The sequence below is a fragment of the Lissotriton helveticus genome, chromosome 10, assembly GCF_964261635.1.
Source record: "Lissotriton helveticus chromosome 10, aLisHel1.1, whole genome shotgun sequence".
Taxonomy (NCBI): domain Eukaryota; kingdom Metazoa; phylum Chordata; class Amphibia; order Caudata; family Salamandridae; genus Lissotriton; species Lissotriton helveticus.
This window is the reverse complement of record NC_136071.1, coordinates 836614729-836630883: the sequence shown is the minus strand read 5'-3', so window position 1 is coordinate 836630883 and position 16155 is coordinate 836614729. Positions and strand designations below refer to the sequence as shown.

The 16155-nt window shown below is 41.4% G+C and overlaps 1 protein-coding gene across 2 annotated transcripts; it reads left to right on the top strand.

The window, feature by feature from the left end:
• Window positions 1–328: 328 nt before the first annotated feature.
• Window positions 329–4741, top strand: SKIDA1 (SKI/DACH domain containing 1). Of its 2 annotated transcripts, none has more exons than XM_078663454.1 (2): window positions 329–428; window positions 1163–4741. In XM_078663454.1, the coding sequence occupies exon 2, from the start codon at window positions 1211–1213 to the stop codon at window positions 3575–3577; it is 2367 nt and encodes a 788-aa protein (XP_078519580.1). In that variant the 5' UTR covers window positions 329–428; window positions 1163–1210; the 3' UTR covers window positions 3578–4741. The 2 variants fall into 2 exon arrangements, with proteins under 2 accessions (XP_078519580.1, XP_078519581.1); XM_078663455.1 differs by having other exon boundaries at window positions 351–428; window positions 1166–4741.
• The last annotated feature ends 11414 nt before the right edge of the window (window positions 4742–16155 follow it).

Here is a 16155-nt window from a genome sequence, read left to right as displayed (position 1 = left end):
CCAGAAGCATAAATAAATGGTTTCAGGTCACTGGCTTGTGATAGGGCACCGTCAAAGCTTGTAAGTCAGTGGTTTTACGTGCATCTATGTTCGAAGCACATTGGTTCCTTTAGGTGTATGTGCCGTTTTTCCCTCTGGAACTGTAGGCAATTAGCCTATAAGAGATGTGAGCCTCTGAAAACCTGAGCAGACAAAGGACATAGAGCTGACTGCTCGTGGCACGCTCCAGTTTCAAAATAGTTTTGCCCCTCATCTGCCTTGTTGCTCGCCTGATGTTTGGACCAACCCACATTTCAGAAAATACATGCAGAGGCTGCATTGTTAAAGTACCTCCGTTCTCCACCGTGATAACATGCGAGGCAGTAGCGCTGCCTTTCACTCCAAGGAGACAGCGTACCTGGAGGGAAGGCTGCATCGGAACTAAAGATGTAAGTATTTTCCTTTGTTAGGCATGCACAGATTATTCTATATCCTTAGAGGAATAACCTACGTTAGTGTCTATCATATTTGTGTTCTGATATTCCACGTTATACACTGGAACTTTAATAAGCGTCAGCTATAGAATAGAATGACAATGTAGTCTGTAAAATCAGCAGGATTCTAATTATTTTATTTTTAACTGGGCTCATTTTAATGCAATTAGCCCTAAAATGTAACAGCACTAGCAGTTGACAAACCAACCTATCAATCTATATATATATATATATATATATATATATATATAGAGAGAGAGATGTGAGTTTACGTGTGGAGGAGACAACATGAATGAGACTATGCTAATTACTGGGAGAATTTTGGGGGAAGGGTGTGGAATATCACTTTTTATTGCATCACCTGTCAGCAGTGCCCAATCAGCGCGGGCTTTGGGGAAATTAATTGATGGTGGTGTCTCTGGCCGATCTCAGTTCGCTCTGTCATTTTATTTGTAGCCGAGGCAGAAGTGGGAATAGCAGCTGCAGTTCCTTTTCCCTTTCTGCCCCATTCTCACCTTCTCAAAGGGGGATCTGAAATTTAAAGCACACAAAACAAAAACATGCAGGGGCACGTTTGGAACACGGAATGCTCTTTAGTTTCTTTATATTTTGTACGTTAAAACTTGTTTTTTTTTTCCTCCTGGACTTTGGCAGCAAGTTGCACAGAAATAACTATGTTGTTCTATTAGCAGGATGTCTTGTCAAGAACAACTGGCGGAAAAGTATTCACGTATTTGATGGCGTCGAGTGTGGGAATAAATGCGGTGCAAGATATGGGAGATCTGAAATCGGGCTTTGAAGAGGTGGACGGCGTTAGACTCGGTTATCTAATTATCAAAGGAAAGCAAATGTTTGCCCTATCCCAGGTTTTTACGGACCTCTTGAAAAACATCCCCAGGACTACGGTCCACAAACGCATGGATCATTTAAACGTAAAAAAGCACCACTGCGACCTGGAGGAGCTGCGGAAACTTAAGGCAATTAACTCGGTGGCTTTCCACGCTGCCAAGTGCACTCTGATTTCCAGGGAAGACGTGGAGGCTTTGTACATCTCTTGTAAAACGGAGCGAGTTCTTAAATCAAAAAGGAAGAACCAGAGTCCTCGTCTACCGGCGGTGGAAGTGCAAGCTGAGCGAGCCGAACCCCAGTCGAGCTTCTGGAAGCAGAGAAATATCTGGCTGGGTTTGAATGAACCTGCCCCGTCGCTCCCGATAAAGCAAAAGGCCGCAGAAAGTCCGGGCCGCTGCGCGCTGCCTCGAGCGCCTCATCTACCTCACTTTCTGTGTAAATACAGCGACCGAGTCTACCCGGAAGTTCCCCGGCCCCCCTCCAAAGTTCTCCTAACCTACGAAAACGCAGCGATCACCAGCAACTATGTGGCATTTCACCCTAGCCCGCCGTTCTTTCGGAGCGTGGCGTGCAGCCGGCGTCCTGTGGGCTGCAAAGCGGCCGTTGCGAACCAGCCCAAGCTCTGCCTGTCGCCGGACCTCCAGCGCAGCCACAGACGGAGGCCCCGCGAGGGCAGCAGGGGCTGCCCCCGCGGTCTGCTACTGCTGCCCGAGGTGCACGCTCTGAAAGCCGTCCCCGGGGGCTTGGAGACGCTGAGACTCCAGGAGGCCTGCGCCGCCCAGTTGTTGCTTCCAGCTACCCCGGGCCCTTACAGCAGCGAGTCTGAGTCTAGCTCGTACTCCGACCATGCCGAACGTGACTCGGACTTCGGCTCCAGCCTGTCTAGCAGCAGCAATTCGGCCTCCTCCGCAGAGGAGAGCCCTTCAGACTCCAGCAACTCGGACGAGGAAAGCTCGTCGGATTCCAGCTCGGCCTCTAGCCAGGCCTCCCTGGAAAGCATCCGCTTCCGCAGGACCTGCTTCTCCAGCCTGGCTGGCAAGCCGCCCCTCGTGTCACAGGCCAACGATTTGTACCATTTGTCCAGCGCCTCGGCAGGCCCGGGGGTCAGCAGAGCGCCGGAGGCCCGGACTGCTCTGTGCGACATCAAGACTGAGTCTAAGGACAGACCGGCCACCACGTGCAGCACCGTTCGCACTGGGACTCCTTTCATTGAGGTAAGAAATGACAGGACGACCGGGATCACATCCCTACATTCAGCCGTCCCTAGTTGTGGCAAGAGAAATGACTCGACAATGTACCGCGTTACAGAGGGGGCCTCTTCACCCCGCCCAAAGAAAACAGCTTTCACACTGCAGAGCACGCCGACGGAGGCAAGGGAACGCCTTCAAGCAACTGTTACACACTGTGCCGACAGCAGAGCTACCACTTCCAGGGTACCGAAAAAGGATTCTTCATCCTCAGCCCCTCCAGGAAATGGACCCAAAAACTCTTGTTTTAAGGTCTCTTCGAACTCACATCCTTTTCCAACTATTGTGGATATAGTTACCGCCCCAGCCAATTCTTACCCTGATGTGCCATGCCAGCTCCATGTTAAAATCAAAGTAGAAGATATAAGTGCGAATGCAGATTATGAGAGAGAAGGTACAATACCTAAGGTGAAACACGAGTGCAGTGTTACCAACGAAAGCTTTTACAATGGTTTAACTGATCGCAAGACAATGGGGCCTGCTGTCAGGGTCAATGGAGACTTTACATGCACGAAGACAAAAAACACGACTTTAAATTTATCAACCAGTCATCCCGAACCCTCCATTCTGGGGCCACTTAAACCCGAGGATGGGGAGTACAAATTTGGTGCCAGGGTAAGGAAAAATTACAGGAAACTTGTGTTTGGTAAGGGGCCTGTGTCGATGGCACTGTCTTGCACACAAAACCTAAGTTCAAGCTTGGAGCCAATCTTGCCTGATAAAGCAGAGGTTTGCGAAGAAACACAGGACGAGTTTACAGTTACTAGCAAACGTAGAAGGCTAGCCATCAATTTAACAGCAGTGGCGAAAAGGCCGTTTAATTTCATGGCAAATTTCCCTTGTCCACCGTCGCTAATAATTGGTAATGATGGGGACCTGCTGCCTGCTTATTCACTGAATACCGCACATGATGCACACACGCCTAACAGGGTCCACCCTATATGGAAATGGCAACTGGGCAGCTCCCCTGTCCCATTGCCACCAAGTCACAAATTCAGAAAATTATAGTTTCTGGCACATTTTTGAGACCAAACATTTCCAAACTATCTCACTTTTGCTTAGAGACTGAAATCCCAGCTGGATGTTGTGCCCCTCAGCTCCAGCAGTGGCTGCATTAATATGTTCCCTGGAGTTTGCATTGTTTGATGACAGGAACCTATTTATACTTTCTCTTGCAGGTTGAAAATTGTCCTGGTGACAATCCGCAGACCACTTTAATTTCAAGAACCGAGTGCAACTCGAGTCTTGTAAGTGGAGCGTGGAAACATTTTGCTGTTTAAAATGATATACGGTCAATGGGCCTCAACTTGGTTTCCTCAAGTAATTGCTGATATGTTGTATGACAGTGTTTAAAATGAGCCATTCCTTGTATGCACTTGATTTCGAATTATGAGCTGGAATTCTAAATGGCGTTAAATTAACGTCCCTTAAGATACATTTTGCACAGTATACCTACCACCTCTGTGGCAGTTTATGCTTTACTGTTTACCTGCTAGGTAAGGGGGTGTCCCTTGTATCTATGAGTTGTACTTGCTGTTTTCAGGGTGAGAAGTCTGTCATTTGAGGGGACCTGGGCATTCAAAAGGCTAAATCACAATAATTAATACGTGCCCTTCTCTTCTCAATACAATCCGTAAAATGCCTAGTCATCAATTCCAGTGAGGCAGCTTCCTGTTGATCTGATTTGTCTTAAATATGATCCTGTTCTCCCCAGACAGACAATTTACATTTTTGTAGAACAAAAATGTCGTGACTTGAATAAAAAAAAAAATACATGTGAGAGTGAGTGTGTATGTTAGAGAATGACACATGCTGACGTTGTCTTGAAACGTATATCAAACAGTTCATGGATTGAAACGGAATTCACGAGTCCCCAGCGTGTTCAGCGACTATTTATCGGACCTCGAAACTTGAGTATTTGTTAACAGTGTATGTAGCAGGGGGAATTTTATACTGCACGGGACAATCGGGGGCAATATTAATATTTGCACTTCACTTTGTAATGGTAAAACGCGCGAACTTTTGGAAGATTTCTTCGGCAGGCCAGTTGTGATGTTTTTAATGGTGAAATGGAAAGAGTCAATAAACCGAGAAACATTTGCACTGTGGAAAGGCGAGTTTTGGCTGTATTTTCATACAACTAGTCTCCATTCAATAAAGGTGATGTTCTCAGATGCCAGTGAGCTTTAGCATGATTTTTGGGATGAGTGGAGTAATTTAACTTTCTGATTGAGGACCTATTAAACTGAGGTTGATCTACACGGAGTGCTAATACAGCTGCACTGACACGTAGAAGATATATTCAAAGTTCTATTAACTTTGTAATAAAATTACCTATATAGGTAGTGTGACTGATACAGTGCTATTCAGGAAGGGAAGAGTTCCTCACATACCAATGGCATTTTTCACGTGTATGCTGGGTGTGTTTCTCATATACCATTGCAATTTAGCAAGTGTATGCTCAGTGTTTTTTTTAAACTCTGAATCCAAGCGAGCAACCCATTCATCCAAAGATTCTCTGCCTGACACTCTTCGAGCCTACTACACAAGTTGATGCTTAAATGTAACTACTTACAGCCTGCCACACTTTGTATTGTGACCTATAGAAGCTGTTGGCATTTCACCATCTATACTATTTTCTTCTACGTGTGTATTCTTCTGCTAGGGCCCTGTTTTTATGGACCGCATCCCGAGTGATTTGAGGTTGTCATTTAATTCGTGCCCCTTTGTGCTCAACCAGTATGTTAAAAATTAAAATCTCACTTGGATCACTGCCTCCCCGTGCACGAGCTCTGATAGACATACAAATACTAACACATGCAAATCCTTGGCTGAGATACAGGCCACAATTGAATAGTAAACTGTGTGAAATGAGTTGGGGGAGGGTGGGATTCTTACAAAAACAGCACTGGGAACTGTAATGCTTGAAATGCTTCCCCCTCCCCCGCTCTGACATTTGCAAGACAACTCTCCAGAATCCGTGCTTCAGTTCAGAACGGCAAGCCAAAGGTGTTCAAAAGTATCCCTTCACAGAAATCCATGGTACAACGCAGGCAAACAATTCTGTAAAAAGCTGATAGAAAGCACACAAGATCAGAAGACAGAGGTGTTTCTTTAATTGATTTTTAATCGATTGTTCTCTTTCTCACCTCCGCCCCCTCTCATTCCTTCCCTTGACCATTTGTTCATCACCCTTCCATTTTTCTTTTCCTCTTTCACTTTTCCCATTATTTCAGTGGTCACAGCACAAAGATCTCGTCTCTTCCTTCTCCCGCTCCCCATTTTCTTTTCCTCTCTCCCCTTATAATTGTTTCTTGCTTTAAAGAGCATCACAGTAATATCTGCATATTAATAGCCTTCCTCCAGTACAAGCACTGTCACTTATACATATTTACTATTGGGTGGCTCTTCTCCCGAGCAGGTCTACCCTGTGCTGCTCTTTTAAAAAAAGACATAAGGGAAACCATTATACTCTTGGTCGTGTGTGCAGGAATACAAGTTCATTTCTTAGTTAGCCAGCATTGAAAGAAATATACAGATACCACAGTAGTTCGCTTGTATTCCGCAAATTGGGTGTGTTTTTGCTACACCTGATTTGTGCATTGGTATTCTAGATACATAATACCTATGTATTATGTATCTGGAATATTAATGCACAGAAATTACACAAACCGTACAACAAAAGAGAGGGAGTACTGGTATAAATACATTTAAAATAATTCTATATCTATCTTCAAATAAAAAAGGAGAGCAACTCTCCAGGTCTGCACCTAGTAGTGAGTGTAAAAGACTGGTGTTTATTTTGTTGTGCATTAGATTACTTGAAATGATTTTGTTATTGCGCTGTAGTGATTTAATTTTATTAAGGCCACAGGTGTGTGAATTCAGCATTGTACCCGAGGTGCCTTTCTGTGATTCATTCATAATGTACAAAATGGTAAATTTTCGACGTTCCTATCAGATTTTACTTACAACAGGAGCTTTTATCGAAGTTGTTACCACCGTTTTGTATATGCTTGCCTTTCTGTTCCTAGATACTTCCTGTCCCTCAGTGCCTAGAATCGAATTCAATAGCATTGAAAACAGGTTCTTGTGGGGATTACTGGAAAGGGAAGACAGATACTCTACACATTTTTCTAACTCTTCTTTAAAGTACTAGTCAAGAATGGTCCACAAATTTATATCAAAACATACATACAAGGCACCGACTTTCCCACTATCTCTCATATACACTAAGGCGCATACCCACCCACACAATGTAACATCAAATACATTTTGCTACTCAGTGAGGTGCTTCATTACCTCACTAAGTTTGTGAAAGAGTTGAGTGTATTATTGCATGTCTTTCGCTTTTCAGTTAGCATGGAACAGGGCTGAGTGGGTGTGGCCTCACAGTACTTGCTTGACTGCAGCCGTTTCCATCAGTGTGACAGTAAATTGTATCACGCAAAATCTCTAAAGTAGGCAGTGTCATAGCAGCCTCTCATTCATTAAAATGTGATATGACTGTCAGCAAAGAGTGAATTAAATACTAACTATTCTTTGATGTTTGACCATCTTATTGCTGACTATAATTTGAGATCAAGCTTATTACTCTATTTATTTTCATTGCTGTGTTTGTCATTCATACGTGACTATTTTACCTGTCCAACGGATACCCTACTTCTATGTATGTAAAGCGCTCGGATACCCACTAGGATCATGTTCGTGCTATTCAAAAATGTATAAATAAATAAATAAAAGGGACTAGATTTTGACCATATTGTTATACAATATTGTGAGATTTAATTGGCACCATCTTACTATTTAGGCCAACTTGATCTTGCTACAGGTACCTTTATTGAGTGTCATATTACTCTTTGTAACAAAAAAGCTATTGAGAAATGTTTATAATCTATCAATCCAGGGGTAGTAAACAAACAATTTGCTAAAATAGACAAACACTTTTTCACTCTCTCACACACACAAGCACGCACATTCTCTTGCACGCACACACTTGCTGGCATCCTGTCTTCCATACACCCAGATATATTGTATTTGTATATTGTAATTGCATTTATATATCGCTTGCACAAACAATACTTTAATAAGTACGCAGCATGTTCCCTACTACACAATGTTGTACTCAGTATATTTCACTGATGATTGAGGTACTTCATAACTAGCACCAACAACATGGTGTGATAAGCAAACCAGTGAAAAGCGTCATATCACGTTTATTTCACTTTTAAGTGATTGAATGCCAAGGCTCAGTGAGCAAGATCTCGCCATCACCGAGTGTGGGCCTCTTTCTTCAGTGTTGAGTGAAATGCAAGCTAGAAAATCTTCTAAAGTAGGTAGTTTAACACTAGTCTTTCTTTCTTTCTTTAAAATGTGATATTAGACTATATCAGTAAATACAATGCTCAGAGATTGAAACAACGTGAGCCACGAGTATTTACCAGGTTCTGCATTTTTTTTTGTTTGAAATGTATGCATCACCTTTTCACTTTTTATAGCATTGTGTTCTGTTAGAGTTGGGAATATTATTGTGCAGCCCAATTGCTCCAGGTTAAAAAGGTAACGATAAATGTTTCTAAATTATTGCCACAGTATCTCATACAAACACATCAACACAGACTTTGCCCATATGGTACAAGTCATGTATTCATCTGTACACATTGCATTTACCAGTACAATATGGAATATCCTATATATTTTAGTGCGTTAGGTGCTTTATAATTTGCACCTATCACATTGGGACATTGGTAAGCTAGGAAAGAGTAGTATCTCAACTGTCACTGTTCAGTGGGCAAGGACCAAGTCATAATGAATGCAGCTTGCTGCAAGAGAGTGTGGCTTGTTGGCTCAATTTGGAGTGAAACTTGCAAAAATAGGCACTTGCCAGCCTCTTCCTTTACATGCTATATCGATGAACGCATTTCGCATATAAATGGGTGCACCGAGAGAGTCTGCTGGTGCTAAGGTTTGTTGGTCTTATTTTTAAATATGTGGCAGCATAACATTTCAAGCAATTTTTTTACAGACGTACACTAATGGTACATATAATTTAGGCCTGTGGATGGTTAACAGATCAGCCAATTGAGAGTATGTGAAATTCAAATTCTTGCTATTGGTAAGGACGAACAGCGAATACAACTGATAAAGTAATGCAAGAAGACAGTTAAGCGTTTTTTTTCTTTAGAGCAATTTGGTCTTTTACGTTTGGATATTTTAAATGGCCAAAGTTGCTCCGTATAGTATTGAAAGGAAGTGGCAGTACGCACTGTATGAGATCATTTTATAAAAAATAACATCAATACTACAACCAACATTGTTTTAATTTTTTTAAACAAAGTGTGCACCAAAGTAATGTAAATTCACATTTCAAAGAAATGTGGGCATTTGGTAACTAGCCACTGTTGAGCTATTTGTGATACAAGACAGACTCCATTTGCTTTAGACATTTTAATATTGCTTTGGCTCGCTCTTTGACCATTTAGCTGGCAGTTACGAAATATGGAAATCAGCTGGGTTTCAGTTTTTTTTTCATACGGTCAGCATGCCACTCCTGGAGCCAGTAATGTGGGATACATTTCAGTGGGTGTCATCTTCGACCTGAAAGGGTCATATGGTTCTTCTACAGAATATATGTGTACTATCTACAATGCAAATGATAACTGGTTTTTGTTTATAGTGCTTAGGTTTGAGCATGTGAATTAGAAATGACACTCTGTCCGCATGGCACATCTGTACCCCCTTCATGATTTTATCACTGCAGTAGAATTTACAATGTTATAATCAAACCGTATGATCCCTCCCCCCCCCCCCCCCCACCCCATTTGCAGACTGCTGGTGGTCTGTTGCTATATTATTTATGGCGTAAGGGTCCTCAGAACAATAGTGTTCCATGTGATAATCCGAACTATGCTTTTAATTTGGTTTCAATAAGTAACATAACGGGATGTCCTGGCTTTTATTGTGTTGATTTATTGCAAGTGATTAAACTTCGAGATTTATGTAAACTTCAGTTCCTCACCGTTTACTGTAAAGGGAGATGAGGTCTAAAGTTTGACATTATTTGCCGAGGTTACACCATGCTCATGGAAAGTAGATGTATACTTTGTACCCAAGTCTGCATACTCCATTGTAAATGGTCTACCACGGGGACAGCCTATTTCCCGGAAGGAATACATGATCGGAGTGAGACACTCAAACGTTGCAGTGGATGACATTAAATAATGCAGGCAGCTACACACTGCGATCACTATGACATGGAATGTGCAATCCTATTTCAAACAAAATCAAAGTCCTGCCATTCCAAATCTGCTTTAGAGGCCTCCCTTCCTCGTAACCATTTCCTCTTCTGTCCTCGCAGGTTTTTTCCTCCGAAAAATGAAAGTGTATGACTTAGGCACAGAGTTGAAGTAGCAGTCCTTTATATAGGTGGGATACTGCTAAGCATTTAAAATGGGTAGCTGCTAAAAAGTGGCAATAGGTGACTTGCTAGCTTTAACTCCCTGTACATGGATTTCTGCAGAGTGCTCAGAATATAATGATGTGCCCCGATGTAGGCCTCTTTCGTTCTCTTTTCAATCCGCGCGGCCTCACAAGCCCCAGCCCTGAAAGGCCCGAGATGTTTTGCATGAGTCTCTCACAATAGAGCCCGAGGTAACTGACAGTTTCAAAAACAAGGCTCCCTTCCAGATGCCTGGACCCTTCCTCCACCGTCCCCCGTTTGCTCTCTTCAGCTGGTGGTGTAGACCTAGAAATGAAGCCCCGACAATGGATAACAACGTCGTGGGTAAAATGGGGGGAGGAGGCCTGAAATCTGGTCAACAATGCATCATATTCTGTGTGAAATATGCTTGATTATGGTGAACTGGACACATCGGCGCCTTGCACAAAGTGCAAGTCTGAGAAATTCATGGCTGGGAGCTATGTGCATTTCCCCGCCGCGAAATGCTCCTGTTTTTCGTTTTAATTGCTGACAGCTTAAACCACAAACTGGGAGAAAAAAAACCTAAGATGTGCTTTATATTTTTCTGCGAATGCTATTCAAATACGTCATTTCATACAGTTGTGGACGAAAGATTGACTTGACCATCGCCTTGAAGTAATTTCCTTAGTATCACAGGCCTAAATATACGATGAGCTCAGAGTAACAATGCTTCTACATAAAATAGCTTTGTTTAGGCTTTTTCTGTTATGCGTTTTTATGTAGTGTATGTCTGCCAGTCACTTGATCTCTCAGCGCTTTTGCTTGTAGACATGTGTCTTTGTACAGACCATTCATTAAGCAGACATTTTCTTTTGCTTTTCTACATGACACTAGGGGGTTTAGATTTTGTTTAAGCACTGTTTTTTATTAAACTTTTCTAAATGATATGGTTGCTCATAGAGTCTACATTTCACATGGATGTCTAACATTGTTTACACAGTACAACGGTTCCCACATGTGTCTGTATGATCTAGGATGTTCTAGCCCTTTTTTTTTTTTGCAAAGCATTTGGATTCTAGATATCTTCACTATATTACTGATGTATTGCTCTAAAACATTTTTTGTATTTAGATGTGTCTAAAAGAATCTAGGTGTTTTCAGTGAAAGTAAATGGTCGAAATTACTTTTTATATACAATTATTGATGGTAACCTTTTGTTCAAAAATACATGTAGGGCTTATGGTCTGTTTTTTTGTTTGAACATATTTAATAAAAAACAAAATGGTTAAACGTTAGAGCAGGTGCTTTCCCAAAAATATATTTCTTGTCATAATTAAATATTGTGTTGAGTTTATTTATAATATGGTGCTTGTTAACTGTGCGAGGCACAGTACTATTCACTCTATGCAATGCAAAATAAATATTACGTTTGCCAGTACTGCAGTGTTTTGATATAGTGTGAATAGGTCTATGTTAACTCCGTTCTTTGCATGAAGGGAAGAAGGTGCTCGTGCCAGGTTATAAACACAGTAGCCTTCACCACAGTGTGATAAAATATTATGTTCAAATACAAAAATTGTGATGGTTATTTTATAGTTTCAGTACAATAGTTTATGGTTGAAATACATTGGCCACATTGCTTTTCAACCATTGTTTCGGTCAGTTGATTTGCGTACTTTTTTAGTGTTACACTAAAAGATTGAATACTGCCCACTTGACACCAGGATTTCTAACCATCTTTACATAGTGCAGGGATTATCACATTTTTCTACATGCCCATGTGGTTTCAAGACTTTGAACATGTGGATTTTTGTTAACAATTTTGTACATGTTTCAGGATTTGTAGACATTCGTGGTGAAGCAGTGGCTTTTAGACTTGGATACATGAATCTTTTGGTTAGGGTGCCAACCCAACGCAGGGTTTCTTTGCTTTTTTACCAGATTTGGGCATTTTTAGATTTTATTACACGAGCGAGATGATTTTTCTAGATTTGTTTTCCAATCTATATGTACATGAAGGAAGCTTAGCACTTTATTTTATGTAAATATGCCTTCTTTCAATCACACCATGTTTTCTTCTATTGTTTTTGTTACTTTGATTTGTATTCCCGTCACTCGACTCATAATACATTTAGCTTCTCAAGTCTGAGAATATGCAGACAAGTTGTAGCTAATTAGCACAAACATACCTATAAATATCTCTCACTCCAAAAACTGTTCATGTTTTTGTATGTAAGGCCACGCTGAGGGACAACGATGAGACGTTTGTGGAAATCCTGCAGTAGTGTCATCCTTATTTTAAATGTGTTTAGATGTGACCTCGAAAGAAACATATAAAGGGCCCCTTTCTGAGTGTGATACTGTATGCAACGCACTTTGCAGATAAGCACAACGGCGGAAATGTGGTGTTTGCTCGTTGCCTACTGCAGAGATCATTAGAAAGGGGTTTAAACACACTTGTATGCCAGTATTTAAAAGCAGTTGTAACGTGCGTGGAATTATGCACTGGTGTTTAAAATACTCGCTTTCTTTGCAGTAAACAGGGCGGCCTTTGTCAATGGCGTCATTATGTTGTTTCTAGTAAATTGTGGTGAGGGTCCCCATTGTGGGCCTGAATGGCTTTACGAGCCATCCCGATCACTGGGCAATCAAGGGATGTTGACAGGCGTTCTACTGCTGTGTCCAGGACAGAAAGGGATCCCAGATATGCTCTTTCTGGTGACCCCGGGGTAGTCTTCAGGCAGGATATATTTTCAGAACCACCGATTTCAGTGTTGATTTTACCTCACGAGTAGACCAACTGTGTCCTGATCTTAACATATCTTTGGCAGTCCACCAGAACGTGATTATTGTGCACACTTAGCAGACGTTTCAAATTTTTAACCAAACGTGAGAATGTGTGCAACTCACGGAGAAAACTCATACTTTACTTTTAAATGCATTGGTTCCAGACTCAGAAACCAAAACAATCTGTTATGTTGCACTTTGTTTTCCAAAGATGCAGCATATTTTCCTCGGTGGATAGAACGCCAGGTTTGTGTTTATATAATCGATATGGCAAAATGCTTCTCTTTTTGTTTTACTAATGTTTTATTTTGCCCATTATTGATTCATCATATGTAGCATTATTAGTAAATGTTGCTCCAAAATCCTACGACCTATAGTATTAAAGTAGTGAGTTAATCATTAAGATGTCTCCAATCATCCTGTGGCATAAAGTGTGGGTAACCCCCGAAGCTAGCTTCAACAGGGACCTCATAGCAGATTGTCTAACTTTAGATAGGGTTGCCAATTTCAGATGGTTATCATATGTAAGATCAATTTTTTCTGAGTTGGGACACCCAGAATATTTTGAGGAGCCAAGTACTATGGAGGGTATTTCAAGAGCATTTCTTAAAAAAATGCTAATTAATCACCTGGAAACTGGAAGATGGAACTGTGAAAAACAAAAACACTCAGTCTTAAATTTCCAGGAAATTACACCCAATGAAGGCTTGCAAACTTACTTGACTGTTGTCCCTAGCCAGTTTCAGCGTATGCTTTTGTCCCGTCTGCGCCTAGGGACTTTTTTTCGCATGGTCACCTTACCTGACGTGAACACCTGGTCACCAAGTAAGCTGGTTTGCCCATGCGATAATATTGCTGTGCAATCAAACATACACATAATGTTCTTTTGTAAATTGTACAGTTATCCCAGACAACAATTTTTAAAATCCCTACTAAAGCATTGGGGTCTGAGGAACTGTAGACCAGCTTTTCAGAGAATGTTACGGTTTGAAAATGACCATGTGATTTTTGCCGTTTCAAGCTTTCTAAATACAGTTATTAAGTATCGTAAATCCATGTGGTAAAAGATTTCCTTTCCTGGTATCCCATTATACATAGTTGTTCGATGAGTTAGGTGCTAAGTTAAGATCAATTGACGTCTTATTATGATTTCTTTTTAATTCTTTAAGCAATCGATTACTTGTATATGTTTTAATCATATTTGTACTAATAATATATAACACATTTGTGAAATGCCATTTGATGTATTTGCTGTGCTTTTATGATTTTTATTTTGAAATCGAATAAAGCTTACATTTACTTACTTACTAAGTAGTGAGTTTGAAAATAGTCGCGACTTAATTTCTGGTTACCGCACATAGGTTCTGCAGCTTGCACCCTTTATAATTTGAGTAGGATTTCAGCTATCAGACACATTATCTGTGTATCGACCAGCCTGTTTGTCGGTCTGCCCATCTAGCTGTATCTGAGCAGTGTTAGAAATGTAAAATATTTTTCGGTGAAGCAATTGGCTTCCTGCATTTGTATCCTGGTACTGAAAAACTAGCCATCTGCCTGTCATTTAGGTAAGACCCAAACGCTAAAATAGTCACCCACACTCCTTACCTTGGGCTCTGCACACCCTCAGCAACATTCTGCATAGGCACAATGCGCACTGCACTTCCTCGCCCACATGCTTTTTTTTACACGTGAAAACAGACTGCAAACACATCTGGCTCAGGAATACAGATTGCCAAAATCTCATCCTTATGTAAATGCCCACCTACAAAAATGTTGACCTGTAGGCAATTCTTAATTTGTTTCCCACCTTGGGTTAATTTGCTATTCAAGCTCCCGTGGTACCATATTTGTGCCAAATGTTGAGCGAATAGGTGCCGATCATAATTTTTGCACCAACATAGCTATGTAAGGTTGAGTTATTGATAGTTTAATTTTTAGATTTGTTGGAGTCTTGTTTTGGGAAATTGTTTTTGTAGCCTACGCTACTTCCCAGGTCGCACTCGGCACTCCCCCACCCCATAGCAACCAACCAAGTTCTGCAGGCCACACTGTGCACAATCCCAGCAAAGTTCATTAGTGTGCTGGGGAGGAGGAAGAAGGGGTTAACCTTTCAGCACTAGTGGAGAGCCTGCAAAAGGAGTGCAAGTGCCCATTCTTTCATCTCTCCCCCACCATAGGTCTGCAGGAAGGGAAGAAAATCCCTGGGTGAGGAAAAGAAAAGGAAACCTGGGTTAGCTATGATTTTGTTATCTTCTTTGCTAACAATGACCACTGTTGATGGTCAGTGAAGTCTTCAGGCAGATTGACACCCATTACATTTCTCATTGCATGCGGATATGGTCAGCATAGCACTGGCGAGTTGAAAATAACTAGGGACGCTCTGGCACGAGTGTTTCACAGCACTTTTTAATTGTCTGTTACTCATATGAAAAGGGAAGATTTGGGAGCCTCCCAGTCTACATACAGAGGCACAGCAAGGGCCTGCCATGAAAATAAGAAGACTGATTCTCCAGGATATATATATCACCTCCCCAATGCACTGATCATGATCTCCCATGTTCCAGATGATAGCACAACTGAAATCACTTCATCATTGACATATTCAGTGACATATCTTATTTACTTATGTGGTGGTGTTATTTTTTTTGTGTGCAAGGTCAAGCGCACACAACCTAAGTCTATTCAACAGTTGGTGATGTGTCTTTTGATGGAAGGATAAGATCAAAACTTCACTTTAGTTGTTCCTTTCCTTATTTATTATATCCAGTGACAATATTTGTTATACATGGAAACCAGCCGACACGTGTTTCGTCAAAAACGGGGTAGACCCGTGACTCTTCAGGGCTGTTGGGTTTTGTGCTGAGGGCAGTATCGTCGGACCGGTGATAATTCCAACCCGGTCCTAATCGGGTGTTTTAGAAGATACGAGTGGACGTGGAGGAGGTGCTCCTTTTGTGTGTATGGGGATCCGTGAAGTACGGATTGTGCCGCCGTCAGGTATGCGGTCGGTCACAAACGGGCAAGCAAATCCGCTTGGCCCATCCCTACGGCTTGTTTGCAAGCCAATAGCGCATGGAGAGTTCTGTCGGAATCTCGGAGCACTTTTTAATTGTCTGTTACTCCTATGAAAAGGGAAGATTTGGGAGCCTCCCAGTCTACATACAGAGGCACAGCAAGGGGCCTGCCATGAAAATAAGAAGACTGATTCTCCAGGATATATATATATATATATATATATATATATATATATATATATATATATATATATATATATATATATATATCACCTCCCCAATGCACTGATCATGATCTCCCATGTCCCAGATGATAGCACAACTGAAATCACTTCATCATTGACATATTCAGTGACATATCTTAT

What these genes read in the sequence shown, in the direction of transcription:
- SKIDA1 (XM_078663454.1), top strand. Translation starts at nt 1,211, where the DNA reads ATGGCGTCGAGTGTGGGAATAAATGCGGTGCAAGATATGGGAGATCTG.